This window comes from Ursus americanus, chromosome 25 (assembly GCF_024610735.1).
Source record: "Ursus americanus isolate L20-20 chromosome 25, mUrsAme1.1.p, whole genome shotgun sequence".
Classification (NCBI taxonomy): domain Eukaryota; kingdom Metazoa; phylum Chordata; class Mammalia; order Carnivora; family Ursidae; genus Ursus; species Ursus americanus.
In genome coordinates this window covers 13,852,049-13,866,420 of record NC_142151.1, presented here as the reverse complement: position 1 = coordinate 13,866,420, position 14,372 = coordinate 13,852,049, and the positions used below count along the sequence as shown (strand labels likewise).

The 14,372-nt window shown below is 48.5% G+C and overlaps 1 protein-coding gene across 2 annotated transcripts in view; it reads right to left on the bottom strand.

Annotated features, from left to right (window-relative positions):
- Positions 1–158: 158 nt before the first annotated feature.
- FAM234B (family with sequence similarity 234 member B) overlaps positions 159–14,372 on the bottom strand; it is a 34,081-nt gene continuing 19,867 nt past the window's right edge. The window contains exons 6-13 of one of the 2 annotated variants that reach the window (XM_045781398.2): positions 11,644–11,791; positions 11,160–11,301; positions 9,981–10,124; positions 9,728–9,809; positions 6,475–6,630; positions 5,040–5,157; positions 3,300–3,520; positions 159–2,705 (exon numbers count right to left, since the gene is read on the bottom strand). In XM_045781398.2, the coding sequence (XP_045637354.1) occupies positions 2,700–2,705; positions 3,300–3,520; positions 5,040–5,157; positions 6,475–6,630; positions 9,728–9,809; positions 9,981–10,124; positions 11,160–11,301; positions 11,644–11,791 (1,017 nt within the window). In that variant the 3' untranslated portion in view covers positions 159–2,699. Of the gene's footprint in view, positions 2,706–3,284; positions 3,521–5,039; positions 5,158–6,474; positions 6,631–9,727; positions 9,810–9,980; positions 10,125–11,159; positions 11,302–11,643; positions 11,792–14,372 lie in introns of those variants that run through there. The other variant, XM_087855647.1, reaches the window with a different exon arrangement.

Below are 14,372 nucleotides of genomic sequence, written 5' to 3'. Positions count from 1 at the left end.
TGGTCCACTGAAGTTATTCGTAGGGGATTTATGGTAAGGGGCACTTCCCTGATGAACAAGGTCACAGCATACACTCCTCTCTGGAACTCCAACTCACCCACCCACTTGTCCTTCCTCTTTGCCGTAAGGGACAACAAACCATCATGATGGCTGAGATGAATGAGAATGACACAAGTGTGTTTCCTATACATTGTATTTATTTGTTCTGCAACAATTCACATTTTAAATAGTGCTTCCTGACATTATACCAGCTGGCTCTTCTGTAGTATGGGCAATAAAAGTAGCCATTCACATTCAAGGGGGTTGGTATCAGCATACCCGACTGGGAGGGGGAGGAGAGAGCATCTGGGGGCTGGGGGGGACGCTGTCTAGGGTGGAAGGGCCTGTAAGGATAGTGAGGAGGAGAGCTTGGGAGAAGGAAGATCCTTGTACCCGCACAAGTCACAGCTATCCCTAAGTGGCAGTCACGCTGGCCTTGCTGGGGTGGGGGAAGGAAGGAGCTCTTCCTATCTTAGATGTCTGCTTGGATGGATGTGTAGGGACAAGGAGAAGGAAGTGTAGGGACACACCTGACAGACTAGCACCCACGCTGGTCAGATGAAGCTTCTGCAATCCTTGGCCACCATTCTAACCCTCTGCCCTGGCTGCAGGAGGAAGGGGAAAACTACAGCCTGTCCTGTGTCTAGCAAAAATGGATTCAAACTTAACCAGAGTCAAAACAATCTATGCTAAGTTAGTTTGTAAACACACCGGGAAGAATTTAAGAATTGATGCTCTTCTAGCTTCCTCTTATTTCTGGGACTCACCCGGCATAAACACCATCTTCTACCCAAAGGATCCCACCCCCCAGATCGGGCCCTCAGTAAACAACTTTGCATTTTACTCCTCTACCTAAAGTGGCTTTCCCAGAAAGCCTCGACATGCTGAAGAACGAGGGCGAGGCGCAGCTGGCTCAGCCCGGGCCGCAGGACCACAGGTCAAGTTGTAGCTATTCAGTCAACTATGAATTAGTCCTTAGAATCCTCTACCGGACCAAACAAGATCCTAGGCTCTTCTACCCAAGCAGATTCAAACTCTAGAAGTGAATCTAGAATCATCCCTATCCTCTTGGATATCCTCTAACTGTTCCCCCAAGTTTACAAAAAGCTGGACCCACACATGCTTCCCAAAGTGTTGAAACCAAATTTGCTTTCAGGGCCTTAAGGGCAAGGGGGTGCCTAGAAATCTGGCAGGCCAATCTGCTATTGCTACCAATCTCCTGTTATGTCATAATGCCTACCATTGGGCAAGTAATACACATCCCTTCAAATCCGGGATCCCTAAATTTCTGTAATCTCTAAATTTTTCTGGACTCCCTCTATTAATACAAGCTAAAAAGATACAGGCCCAAGTAAAGACAGAACCTGAGTTGCACTCGGGTATGACCTATCAAAATTATTCAAGAAGAAAAGCAGTTCTCCACTGGCTAACGTGGGACTTTCTGCTATATAAACAATGACCTAGAAGTTTAGGAGAGAACTTAATAGAAGTAACATATTTATGGAAGAAGGGAGAAGTAGCACGGTAGATAATTCTAAAGAACTTAAGCAATTATAAAAGTTAGAGTATTTACATAGGCAATTTCTCCAAATACAGCGCTTCAAAGGCTCTGCAAGGAAGGAAATGGTTGCATACGGGACTCGAGGAGCAAGAATAAAAATCCAGAAACAGCTTTGCTCTCATGCAAGCAAAGCAAAAATCTGACTAAAAGAGGGCAAATGAGAGGCAGTACAGAGGACAGCTCATAGGAGATGCTAAGAGAGCAGAGTGGAGATGAGGCAGGGATAAGGCTACCTGCCTGAATAGTTCCTGACTTCACAGACCTAGGGCAATACACACACACGAGCACTTCCGAAGTGACTGCAGGGAAAAGGTCACGATGGGCAGGCCAATCAGGACCACACAAGAGCACAGGGACCGTGTCAGAGGCTGCCCACAGACTCTGCTGCTCTTGCTCCCCTTCCGAGAGGAATGTGGTGGTGGGGACGGTCACCACGTGTGTAGAGATGGAAAGGTTGTGAGGCGGGAGGCTATGGAAGATAAAAGATGAAAATAAATGTGCAGATCGTTCCCTCAGCCTCCCACTGTCCGTGTGTCTCCCTGGCGCTAGGATGGCGAAGAAGCCAAGGTACAGGTGGTGAGAGAACACGGAGGGAAAGGATGAGCGGCCCTGATCAGAGGCAGGGCACCTGGAAGTCTCAAGACGACCAGACAAACCAGGTGTATTTCGGAAGGACAAGAAACTGGGTCCCTGGAGCTTAGAACAGATCTAGAAACGATTTCTTCACAATACCAATACGTACATACATGTGGCATAACGCAAAACAACATGTTCCAGGGAAGAACCTCACCGGAATTTCCCAGCAGCAGTTCATAAATTAGACACACAAAAAATAAACCGTAAGATTCACATTTCCAAACTATCCATGGAGTGCCTAGAGGGCGTTAATGCAGGGACTGAAAAGGTAGCTCAGATCCCCAGCCAAGTGGATCGTGCCGTCATCAGAGAACTCCAACGCACACTCCAAAGTGCAACAATCACGCAGAGGTGGTGACATGAGGTTGAGGTCTTCCTTCTCTCCAAAGGACTGACTTGACGCTGCCGGGAGAGAGACAGTATCGCTCTGTTCGCTTCTTCTGAAACGGAAGATTCCATCGGACTATATCTAGGGGAAAGAGTACAGGTATCAGCAACTTTCACTTTTTTCATGACAGAGAAATGGAGGAAACCCAAAGGTCAGGCTATTTCTCTACTCTTCTGTCCTTTGATCTAGCCCTGATTGCTCGTAAGTCCTTCCAGAAAGATCCAGAGACTGTTTTTCTCCATGATAAACTCTTGAACATTGAACTAGACCACACAGTATTTGAGGGCTGCGAGGTTAGCGTTTTGAGCAAGATCGTTCTTTGGAGTATGTAACTGCCCCACGCTGTGTGATGTTAGCATCACTAGCCCCTACCCAGAAAACACCAGTCCTATCCATACCCCTCAGTCACTGAGACAACAGACACCAGGACCCCACATTTCCAAGTGTCCCCTAAGGGGGATGGTGCCATTCCCAGCTAAAAACAACTGAGTACCATTTCTGAATGGTCATCAAGCACCCTAAGAAAACAGTGCCGCTCTCGAACAACTGGTTCTTGACACCTAGCTAACCAAGAAGGCTCCCCCCCCCCTACTTTCTAGGGAACAAAGTTGGAGTTGGTAGCATTTGCCCCAAACCCTTAGGAGTAATCAAACATATCTTTCAGAAGAGATTCACCTGGTGGGGAGGATCAACAAACTTTATCCTAGAGAGGAATCTTCGCAGCTCCCCGCGGCCAATTTTGGGGGCGGTGTCCTCGAGTTGGACCACCTGGCCTTCCATCAGCGCCCACCGTAGACTAAGCTTGCTGACCACCAGGGGTGCTGGATGGCCTTCGGAGCTTGGCCCTGTTGTCCTGGTAACATAAAAGGCATCTTTCCAGAGGTCGTTAATTCCAACTGAGGAAGGACAAAAACAAGAGCAATTAACGAGGACAGAAAACTCCTGTTAACAGGACACTGGCTTGACTCAGCAACTAGATTCATTCATTCATTTACTCCCTCATTCATTCATGCACGAAGTTCACTGAGCACATAAACACACGGCACCACAGGAGCGCACAGTGGGCAATGACAGGGGCCGGCAAAACAGCACATTCCTCTCGCTCTTTGGACCTTTCCTTTTCTGAAGCTGTTTCTGAGAAAGCCCCAAATCAGGAAATGAGGATATGCCAACAGTGCTGACAATTTGGCAGAATGTGAGCACAGCAGACCAGACTTCTGAGAATTCCCAGACTGTCGGCACAGTCACAGAAGCTACCTGCCTCGCCAGTGCTTGTTTTGTCTTATCCTTAAAACAGGTGTTGTACTACAAAGGGTCTCGATTCCTAATTACCACTATTTAACGCTCCCTGAGTAATAATTTATGCTAGTACTGAGAAACAAGTCATCTAGGTCCAACCACAGGATTCTGCAGGATGACGCCTCCCCCACCCCGCCACCCACACGAAGCCAGGGGGCAGGGGTTCTTGCAAATTCCAGATGAGCCCTTCTTCCCAATGTATCCCAACTAATTGAGAGTCACAAGCACCAGCTTTAAGTTGAAGGCAAATGAGTTCGTACATCGTACATCGAGAGCAAGCCTTTGAATGGAAAAGTGGCCCATCTGGTCTTCCTCCCCTCGCATCCCTCCCAGCAAGAACTGCAGACTCCTTCAGGCCAGAGTGAGGCAAAGGATCTCTGAGGAGGAGACCGTCAGACGCTTCCAGACCAGGAGGCAGCGCTGGCTGAGTTTCCAGAGCTTTGACTGCCTGGATGACAGGTCTCTAATATTTGACCCAAATTTTGCTATGCCGTGTTATTTACATACATACATAAAGGTGAAGGCTGCTTCCAAAAGGTTAATAGGGTAATGAGTGGTCAGATTCCGTGCGATCTTTCTTTTTCCTGACTTTTCTCTTGGCAGCGACTTCTACGCACTAGGCATGCATACTCGTACTAGCCAGAAGAAAGTCTCCACCGATCCTACACCGGTGTCCTGGAGACAACACGCTACGTCCATCATGTTCCTCACAGTTTATTCTACTTGTATTCTAGCCTTACTTGTATTCGTTCCCAGCACCCGGCACAGTGGCCGACACACAGATGTAGCTCAACGAACGTCTGCTGAACGAGTGGCTGCGTGAATCACGTCCACCTGAGAACCCTGTGAGACTGGGGCTGCACTTGCCCTCAGCTCTCAGCCTAAGAGGACTGGGTTCTCAGCCTGCGAGCCTGGCGCTCCTCCCAGAGGGAGCACTCTGGCAATGGCCCTGAGCACCAGGGATGCATGGGAGTGGCTCAACTGCCCCCCCCCATGTTGTCTGAAGGCACGCGTCCCTCCCTCCCTCGGTGAGACAATGGCATCCCCACACACACACAGCCAGCACACCTTCTCCCCTCGTCTGTGCACACGGCCCCCACTGTCACTGGGACTCACCCTCTGAAGCCGTCACTGTGCCCGTGGCATTGGTCAGATCCAGAAGAAGAGAGGGGAATGCTGGATGCAGGAGGTAAAGGTGGTGAAGGCTGGGTGGCCCAGTTCCTGGGATGACATCCTGCCAATGAGAAGCAAAAGGGAAGAACATAGGTAACTCTACATTCCCACATGTGACAGCCCTCCGGTGAAAGGGACAGAGGAGACCGCAGTGATTTCTCATTCCTCTCAGATGCTATGACCTGACCCCCAACAACAAGCATGTGTTTGAGAGAAACTCCCATATACGAGAAACATGTCAGAGAGCTCAAAACAGACTCATCACTAACTTCTTCAAACCAGCAGAACTAGAAAATGCATTCTCCCTTATGAGAAAACAAAGAATGGAAATGTGCATGCCCGGGGGGGACCCCAGCCTTCTGCCTGTGGCGGTGTTAGGACACTGGCTCATCTCTTGCAGCAGGTGGGGCATCGTGGAAGCAAAATGTACATACGAAAAGACATCTCCTCTCACCGGGTATTAAAGCCAATTGCAAGTATTTAGCTAAAATCACAAAAATCTTCTTAGGGGCGCCTGGGTGGCTCAGTCAGTTAAGGGTCTGCCTTCGGCTCAGGTCATGATCCCAGGGTCCTGGGATTGAGTCCCACATCAGGCTCCCTGCTTAGTGGGGAGCGTGCTTCTCCCTCTGCCTCTGTCTGCCACTCCCCCTTCTTGTGCTCTCTCTCTCTCTCTCTCTCTCGCTATCTCAAATAAATAAATAAATAAAATCTTAAAAAAAAAAAAAGGTATGTTTCATTGAACCAACTCAGGATGGATCTTATCAAAAACTCCCAAGCACCTAGTAGAGGTGGCAGCCTCATCAACCCCATTAAAATACTGCAGGATAGCATTTAAGACTTTCGAAACCCTGCCTTCTGGCATCAGACCTTCTCTCCTATAGCCCCCCCCAGGTGAACCTCAATCTCCGCCTCGTCCATGTGCTCTCCAACTGCCTGGCCATCCCCGCCCCACACCGTTTCTGCAGACTCAGTTTATTCGCCTCGAAGCCCAGCCTCGCCCGCCATGAAAGCTCCTCTGCCCATTCCAGACCAGTCACAGTGCCTTCTCTTTGACTGTAGCACATGTGAAGCATCTGGAAATCCGGACCTAGCATCTTGAGAGGACTTATCCTCTATCTAGCCTCCCGCCGTCAGCAGCCGGTGGCCAGGGGCTGCGGGCAGCGTTCACAGCGCTCGGCTGAAAGGCAAGGCCAGGGCGAGCAGAGCTCAGGAAGAAGCAGGTTCCAGCCCTGCCCACTCGGGTGCTTCCGTGTTTGACCCCCACCCCCTGGGAAGCGTGGCTGCCCCACTAACCCTCCAGACCCAGTCAGCCCCGCAGAGCAGCTGTCATCTCCCCTAGGGACAAAAGGACCCCCGGCCCCACGCCCGCCAGGCTCACAGAACTGGGAGATGCTGCTGACATCCCTTCAGCCCAGAAGAGGAAGACAGACTTCTGGTCTGAAGTAACTGCCGAGGTGGCTGGCGTCTCTTTCATGTGACAGGGAGCAGTGTAACTCCAGGAAATGGAGCCTGAGTCTCCATCCACCACCATCATCTGCAAAAGAGGAGACAGTGAGTACAGCCCACCTTCAGAAAGGCGGCAGGCTGGGGCGCCTGGGTGGCTCGGTCAGTGCGGCAACCAACTCTTGATTTCAGCTCAGGTCGTGATCTCAGGGTTGCGAGATGGAGCCCCACGTCGGGCTCTGCACTGGGCACGGAGCCTGCTCAAGCTTCTCTCTCCCTCTCCTTCTGCCCCTCCCCCCACTCCCTCTCTTAAAAATAAGGCAGCAGGCCAAGAAAACACACAAAAGAATGAAAACCCACATATATTAACAGGTTGAGTTTATTACATGTGAACAAACTTGGCGTTCAGAGAGCATTAAACAGCGACGAGGGACCAGACCTGGTTTTCTGCAGCCCTGGTCCCCATTTTGTAGAGTTTAAAGGTCTGCTGAATTCTCAGGTGGGAAGGGGACATGATAAATCATTCGATCCACCTCTTGTTCTGCAGAGGATAGAATGGCGGCTCGGGGACGGGCTGGAACTCAGGACTGTTCGGTGTCTGTGGCAGTCCTGGTGCAGAGAGCGCAGCCCTTTGGAGGGGAGGCGCTGTAACCAGATGCCCACAGCAGCGCCTCCTTCCCTCCCACGCCCGCAGCGCCCACGGAGGGGACAGTGACTGAGTGGACGCCTGTCCTAGGCGCCATGCTACAAGCTCTATGGGTTCGACTCCTGGGTGTCACGCGTAGGTCCCTCACCCCCAGGCTGGCCTCAAATTCAAAAGAGCACATCGAGACAGGCAAACAAATGAACCAAGAGAAAATACATTCCTCAGCTGCATCTCTTCACAGGATAATGAAGGGACCAAGCTCGTAATTCCTGGCCACACTTCTATCTCCTTTTCACCCCAAATACCTCGTACCTCACAGTTTTAGAGCCTCTCCTTGGCCCAAATCCACAAGAAACTCCCCATCCCCCTCCAGCCCCTGTCTTTATGGCCCCTTCCCTCAGTCTCTGGTCTTCGCTAAGGGGAAGGACTGCACGCCTGTCAGCAACCACTTCCCTACTCTTCCAGCCCTCGGTCCGCCTTCTGTGGCCTGCTCAGACTCTGCCACACAAAAGGTTCTGGCGCCACCTGGAGGGACAGACTCCCCCCAGCCAGCAGTTCAAGATGCCCTTTGGTGGTTTGGGAGAAAAGTCTTGAGACACCACACTAAAAAACTGTATCCAGTCAAACACACATTATTTAACTGTCATGATAACCCCAGGAAGACAGGTGATACCATCACCCCCACTTTATAGACATAGAATCCACAGTTACGTGAGAGTATGTTATTTGCCCAAGGCCACCACTAAGTAGTGGAGCCAGGATTAAATTCCAGGTCCAAACCCGCAGCATCTCAGCTTTTTTTTTTTTTTTTAAAGATTTTATTTATTTATTTGAAAGAGATAGAGACAGCCAGCGAGAGAGGGAACACAAGCAGGGGGAGTGGGAGAGGAAGAAGCAGGCTCATAGCAGAGGAGCCTGACGTGGGGCTCGATCCCATAACGCCGGGATCACGCCCTGAGCCAAAGGCAGACGCTTACCCGCTGTGCCACCCAGGCGCCCCAGCATCTCAGCTCTTAATCAAGCTATGTATACCCCCTCCCTTAAACCTGCTGGGAATGCCAATGAAAATGGCAATCTCTACCTGAAATTCTTTCGAAACACAATCGGACATTGCATCTTTCCTGCACAGCACCGCTGGAAGACTCCCCCTGAAGTGATGCCTTTATCATCAGATCTGTCCTCCGCTCAGGACCAAATAACCCTACCGCCTCCCAATCGTCACCTAAATGCTGCAGCCCTGCTTTTCAGGGCCTTCCTTCAGCTGAGCTCACTCGGATCTCTCTGGCGGAAATGCCCCTCAGCCTCTCCTTATATATGGATCCAGCAAACCACTTCTCTGCTTTCATGACATGAACATCTAGCCCACAACCAGCATGAAGCACCTCTTGACTCCCTTCACTCTATCTGCTCCCCACGCCCCCGTGGCATTGTGTGGACCTCCATTACAGCACTCAGCACACGTGGGAGAGCTGTGAGCCTACAGGCACCCCAGTGACTACGAACGACACGAGACCGGGGGCTTGTCTTCATCATCACTGTGTCTCCAAAGACCTTATCGGTGCATCTGCACGGAACTTGGCAGACATTAGAGGCGATGATTAAGTGTTAGGTTGGGTCCCAGGGAACAGTGTGCAATATATATATACATATTTTACAGTGAAGATAAACCAAAAAGCTAGGTTAATTATAAAAAAGAAATCTTAAAAACTCTAATTCTCCCTGTAATAAGAATGAAAACTGGGGGCGCCTGGGTGGCTCAGTCAGTTAAGCATCCAACTCTTGATTTCGGCTCAGGTCATGATCTCAGGGTGGTGAGACGGAGCCCCACATCGGCTCCTCGCTGGGTACGGAGTCTGCTTGAGATTCTCCCTCCCCCTCTCTGTCTGCCCCTCCCCATGCTCAGGTGTGTACGTCCATGCTCTCTCTCTCTCTCAAATAAATCTTAAAAAAAAAAAAAAAAAAGAATGAAAACTTCCTATCCAATCATATGTCTTCACAATATGCAACCTCACGTAAAATCAGAAGGATCTATTCAGTGTCCCTGGAACATGCACGACCTCTGGTGTCGGTGTTCTTGACCCGACAGGCCTTCCCATCCCCCTGCTCATATAAGTATAATTCAACTTTCAAGGTTCTGCTCATCATTTTTCCCTCCCTTACTAAGTCCTCCATAACAACCCAGCGACCCCAGATACCCCGCCTTCTCTGAAATCTTAGGAAGCTATGTACTGAAGTACGAAGTTTATTTACGCCTGTCTTTCCCCACCAAGAGACTTCAGAAGGTTCCTGCTGCCTAACTGTAAGTTAAGAATTCAGAAGAGGGAATTCACGTACAGCAAGGAGGTTAGCTGGGAAAGCTTCCGACGCTATAGATTTTAGCACTAAAGTGTGAGTCTTCATTTTATCCAACAGCTAGGCTTCGAGTTCTCTGAAGGAAGGGACCACATCTTAGGGTCTTACTTCTCACAGTGCCTAGCATATGGCTGGACACAGGAAATGCACTTTATAGATGTTTTCATTGATTTCAGTCGCAGAGTTTTACCTTTTTCATCCCAACTCCATCCTGTATCTGGAGAAGGAAGTCTAAGGTCTGATCATCAGTAAAATACCCAGGCGTAGGCTGGCTGCAAAGGAGAACAAAGCCATCAGTAGTGAAGCCGCAGAAGAGGAAAACCAGGACTTCTTTCTCCCTCTTCTCCTGCACCACCCCCGATATCAAGCAATTGCTCTGGGCAATTTTTAAACGTGGGAAAGCAGATCAAAACAGCAACCCTTAGGAGGAGCCCACGGCAAACCTGTGCAGGCCTTGCAGGCTCAGTGTCCAGGAAGGGGTAAGATTTTGCCCCCGAAGCAGGACGAGGCCTTGTCTGGTTGTCATCAGGAGGTTGCTGCAGTTGGAGTCAGGTGCCTCCACCATCTGCAGTAGCTCAACACCATCACTGAATTAAACAGGACCCAACAGTCAGTCTCCCGCTTGGATGAGATTCCGGACCCACAAACTGGGGCTCTTTCTCTCGGGGTACGTGTTTCTATATACTCCTGTATTCACTTCCCACCATTATCTGATCGAGGGGGGCACTCTGTCATTCCAGTTGAGTTTCATTTTAGAAAGCAAGAATCCCTGGAAAATTCATGCAAGTTCAAAAGGAACTTCCAGGAGAAGGGCTGCGGAGCCAGATCTCTCACTTCGGATACTCTGGGCACAATAACAGAGCCAAGGATAATGGCAGGGAAGCGGAGGGAGACCTGGACAGGAGGCCTGAGACTGTCCCCAAGCTTGGACAGCAACTTGTGGTCTACACTGCATCGAATTATTTCTTTTTCTGGACAACTGGGACCATTCGATTTAACACCTGCCCAATTGACTGGAACAATGCGATACTGCCTGAGAAAATGCTAGAAAATGCTAGAAAATGATCTGACACATCTGATAGAAGAGAATGAAGACAATCACTACCCAGGCCTGGGGTTAAATGGGTAAAATCCACTGCATGGACAGGCGACATGTTTTTGATTAAGAAATAAACAAGAATAAAAGATAAGAGTTCATGGCTGCTAGCCTTGCTCCTGCCAAAATGATTCTTCAACTAAGAGAAAAACACAGAAAAAGAGTAGGGCAGATACTTCAGCCCAGTTTTACAAGCAGGTTTTTTACATAAATCTCTCTCCCTGCCTGAAGGTCTCCCCATCTCAGCCTGCCCCGCTCTGACTCAGAACACTCAACAAATAGCCTTCTTTGCAGTCTGTGTGCAGAGCGACCACAAATCATGATCACCAGCACAGCTTTCAGCACGCTATGTCACCAAGAAAAGAACGTCTCTACCTCACCAGATCGGAAGATGGTATATTAAGGCTGGCACTGTCTCCCCCCAAACCTCGGCCCCCTTATTCACTGGCCCGAGCAAACGTGGAGACTCCACGGCTCGTGAGATCTCAGGAGACTCAACTGTGACAAGGTCAGACACCTGCCCTACCTGTAAATGTCAATGAGCTCGGACAGGTTGATGGATCTTCGCTTCTCCCATTCTGGCTCTTCTATCTGCAGAGAAGGTGGTAAGCTGTCTCGATTTTGGGCCTGAACAAAAATGTCCCGCAGGGCGACAGCTTGGATATTTCCTAGCACCACAGGAAGAACCAACACTGAGAAGCTGAATTTACTAGAACTCTCCCAGGGTGAGGATCTGAGCGAGAGACACAGAGCCTGATCAGATGGGTCTCACAGGGTCCGCCCAGACCGGTCCAACACGGAGTAGGGAAGGGATGGAGCAGACACTGGACAAAGAGACTTCTCTTTGGAGAAGGCAGCCGGGGAAAGCAGAGTTAATAACCGGCAATGGTGGGGGGAGAGTGAGAGGCCCCGGGGACAGGAGGTGGCGAAAGGGCTGGTGTCAGCAATTAAAAGGAGGCCTACCACACACACAGATGGGGAACAGCAGCAAGACTAGCTTTGCTTCTTACCAAAGCCAAACAGGATGTAGACAGCCCCATTTGTGGTGACATAAACCTGAGGGCCAATCAGATTCCCCACTCCCACGATGCTGTACTTCACGGGCCGGCCCACTGGACTCCCTGTCCGGCCGGACACCAGCAGAAAGCACAGATCTGGCTGAAGAAGGGAAAAAATGGAGTCAGTAGATGCCGTGTCGTTTCCTAACCAAGCAGTTTCTCCAGAAGTCGCTACTTTCTCATTAGCTAAGGGTTCAGAAACCCTTCCCAAAGTTGGAAAGCACAAAGCCAAACCTGCTTCATTTTTTCCCCCGGAAGCAAGAAATTGAAGCCAACATTTCCATTCCCTTGGTAGATATGTGCAAAAACCATCTTTGTGGTAGCCCAGGCAGTTTCTCTGAAGCTCGGTTGTTGCTTGATGAACAGTCTTCTGAGGCACAGAATTCTGGCCCAGAGCTAACTAAAGGACAGCTGACTCCCGGGTCTCTACTCTCCTACTCAGAAATCCAGTAATATTTGGTCCCAGCTAAAATCAATACAGGCAGCCTCTCCCATCATAACATTACATGGTTAGCCTGCCTGGCTGCTATCAACCTTACTCTCAAGGAGAGATCAGCAAACCTGTCCTGTGAAGAGCCAAATGGTAAACACTGTAGGTTTTGCAAGCCGGATGATTTCTGAAGCAACTAGTCGACCACAATAGCATGAAAGCAACCATGGATAATAATAAAAGAATAGGCATGACTGTGCTCCAATAAAACTTTATTTACAAAAACAGGCAGGGGGCCAAATTTGGCTTACAGGTCACAGTTTGCCAACCCCTGCTCTAGAGGGTTTTCTTTAAAGAGTAGAGTCACTAGTTGGGAAATACGAGAATTGTAGTGATATCCTGACTTCAGTAAAGATTTGACAAAGTTTAGCATCATGAATTCTTTTGGACAAGATAAAAAGATATGGTTTTCAGTGTACCCAGAGTGAGTCAATGCCAATCCAGAGGGAGATTTTTGTGGAATGTCACAACACTCTACTATTGTCCCATTCCTACTGATCATTCTCATCAAAGACTTGAATGAATAGTTTATCTCAAGCTTATCACAAAGCTGAAAGGGATAGCTAATACGCTGTATGACAAACTCAAAATTCAAAGAAGTCTTAGGCTTGGAAGATGAGTCAAAATCTGAAAGAAGAAATGGGGCCATTAATTAATTGATTAATTAAACGGTGTGGGTGCTTTAACGGATTATAAACAAAAACTAAATCTTAGACTATCACAATCTTCAGCTGCATTAATAGAAATATAAAGCCTATATCAAAAGAAGCAACAATTTCCTTACATTGATGTAACTGGTTAGGGTACCATTTTCAGATACAGGTATGACATTTTAAAAGAAACATGGATAAAATGGAGTGCAAAGGGAAAGAAAGCGAGAAAGAGAGGGATCTAGGTTTCATGTTGCATGGGGGACAGTATGAGAAATTGGGGGTACTTAGCCTTGCGAGTAGCAGGCTTAGTGGGATGAGACTAAGGCTAATGGGCTTCTATGCAGAAAGAGGATTAGATTCGTTCAAAGTAGCCAAAGCTGAAACAGTCAGTAGAAGCTATGAGAAAGCAAATTCTCACCAATATCACAGAATTCTCTAGACCTGACCAAAAGTGAAATGAACTGTCTTACAAATCAGTGATATTCCCATTAGCCTGAGGACTCGAGGAGAGTATGGGTGCCAATGCATCTGGAATACTGTATAGAGATTATAACATGGTGTGAGGCGGTCAACCACATGGCTTTGAGGTCCCTTCCCACTAATGTTCTAGACCAAATCAGTTGCTCTAACCCCAAACCATCAGTTCCTCTGTCTCAAGCCCACCTCACTCTAAACCCAGACCTAAGAATGCAATCAGTCTAAATCATAGATCTAATATGTTCCATTACTTAAGAAGAGAGAGCCTTCCATACTATAGCTCAGAGTAAGCCACAGCTTAGGTTCCCCAGGCTCTTTGTGGCTGGCATTAGAGGTCAAAACAGGGCAGTATAAAGGTGAGGCTACTGCTCTAAACCCATTGCTTCTCTAAGATTTTTTTAGTACTATCACTTTTCAGACAGAATGGAGGCTATTCATACCTCTACACTATGTGTAAATAAGTAAATTCTGTGAGGCAAGTTGGACAGGACACTTTGCATAGAGTAGGAAATTTCTCCAACAGAGACTGCCTCACTGTGGAGGGTCCCTAAAAGCCTGAACCTCTAGCCTGCCAACTACCACTGGCTAAGAAGAAGCCAATAGGGTATGAAGGCCAAAATTTTCAAACTTGCTCAGGATATAGAAACTTGTTCAATTTCTTGCTATGCCTCTGCTAACCATACTTCATTAAATCATTAAAAAGAAACTCCCCATGCTTCCCACGTTTAGGACCTTCAGATAATCACTCCCTGGTGGATGCAGTTACTGAAATTTTCCCTAGACCTTGGTCTCTTTATTCACAATGACTGGGATAAAAAAAAAAGATTATGTAACTATTTGTCGAGTTTTTGGTTCAATCTACCTTGAGACCAACTTGCTAGTGGAAGGAAAACTAACAGAAAGTACCCTTTGAACTACCTAGCCTTCAGAAATTTACCTTACTTCTTTGCTCTCATCTTACAAAGTATCACCAGATGTACTCGACCACCGCGCCCAAAACCTGTGCCTGGAGAAGCACTTTCCGTTTGTTTACAGTGCTCCCGGCAGAAAAGCAGAAACTA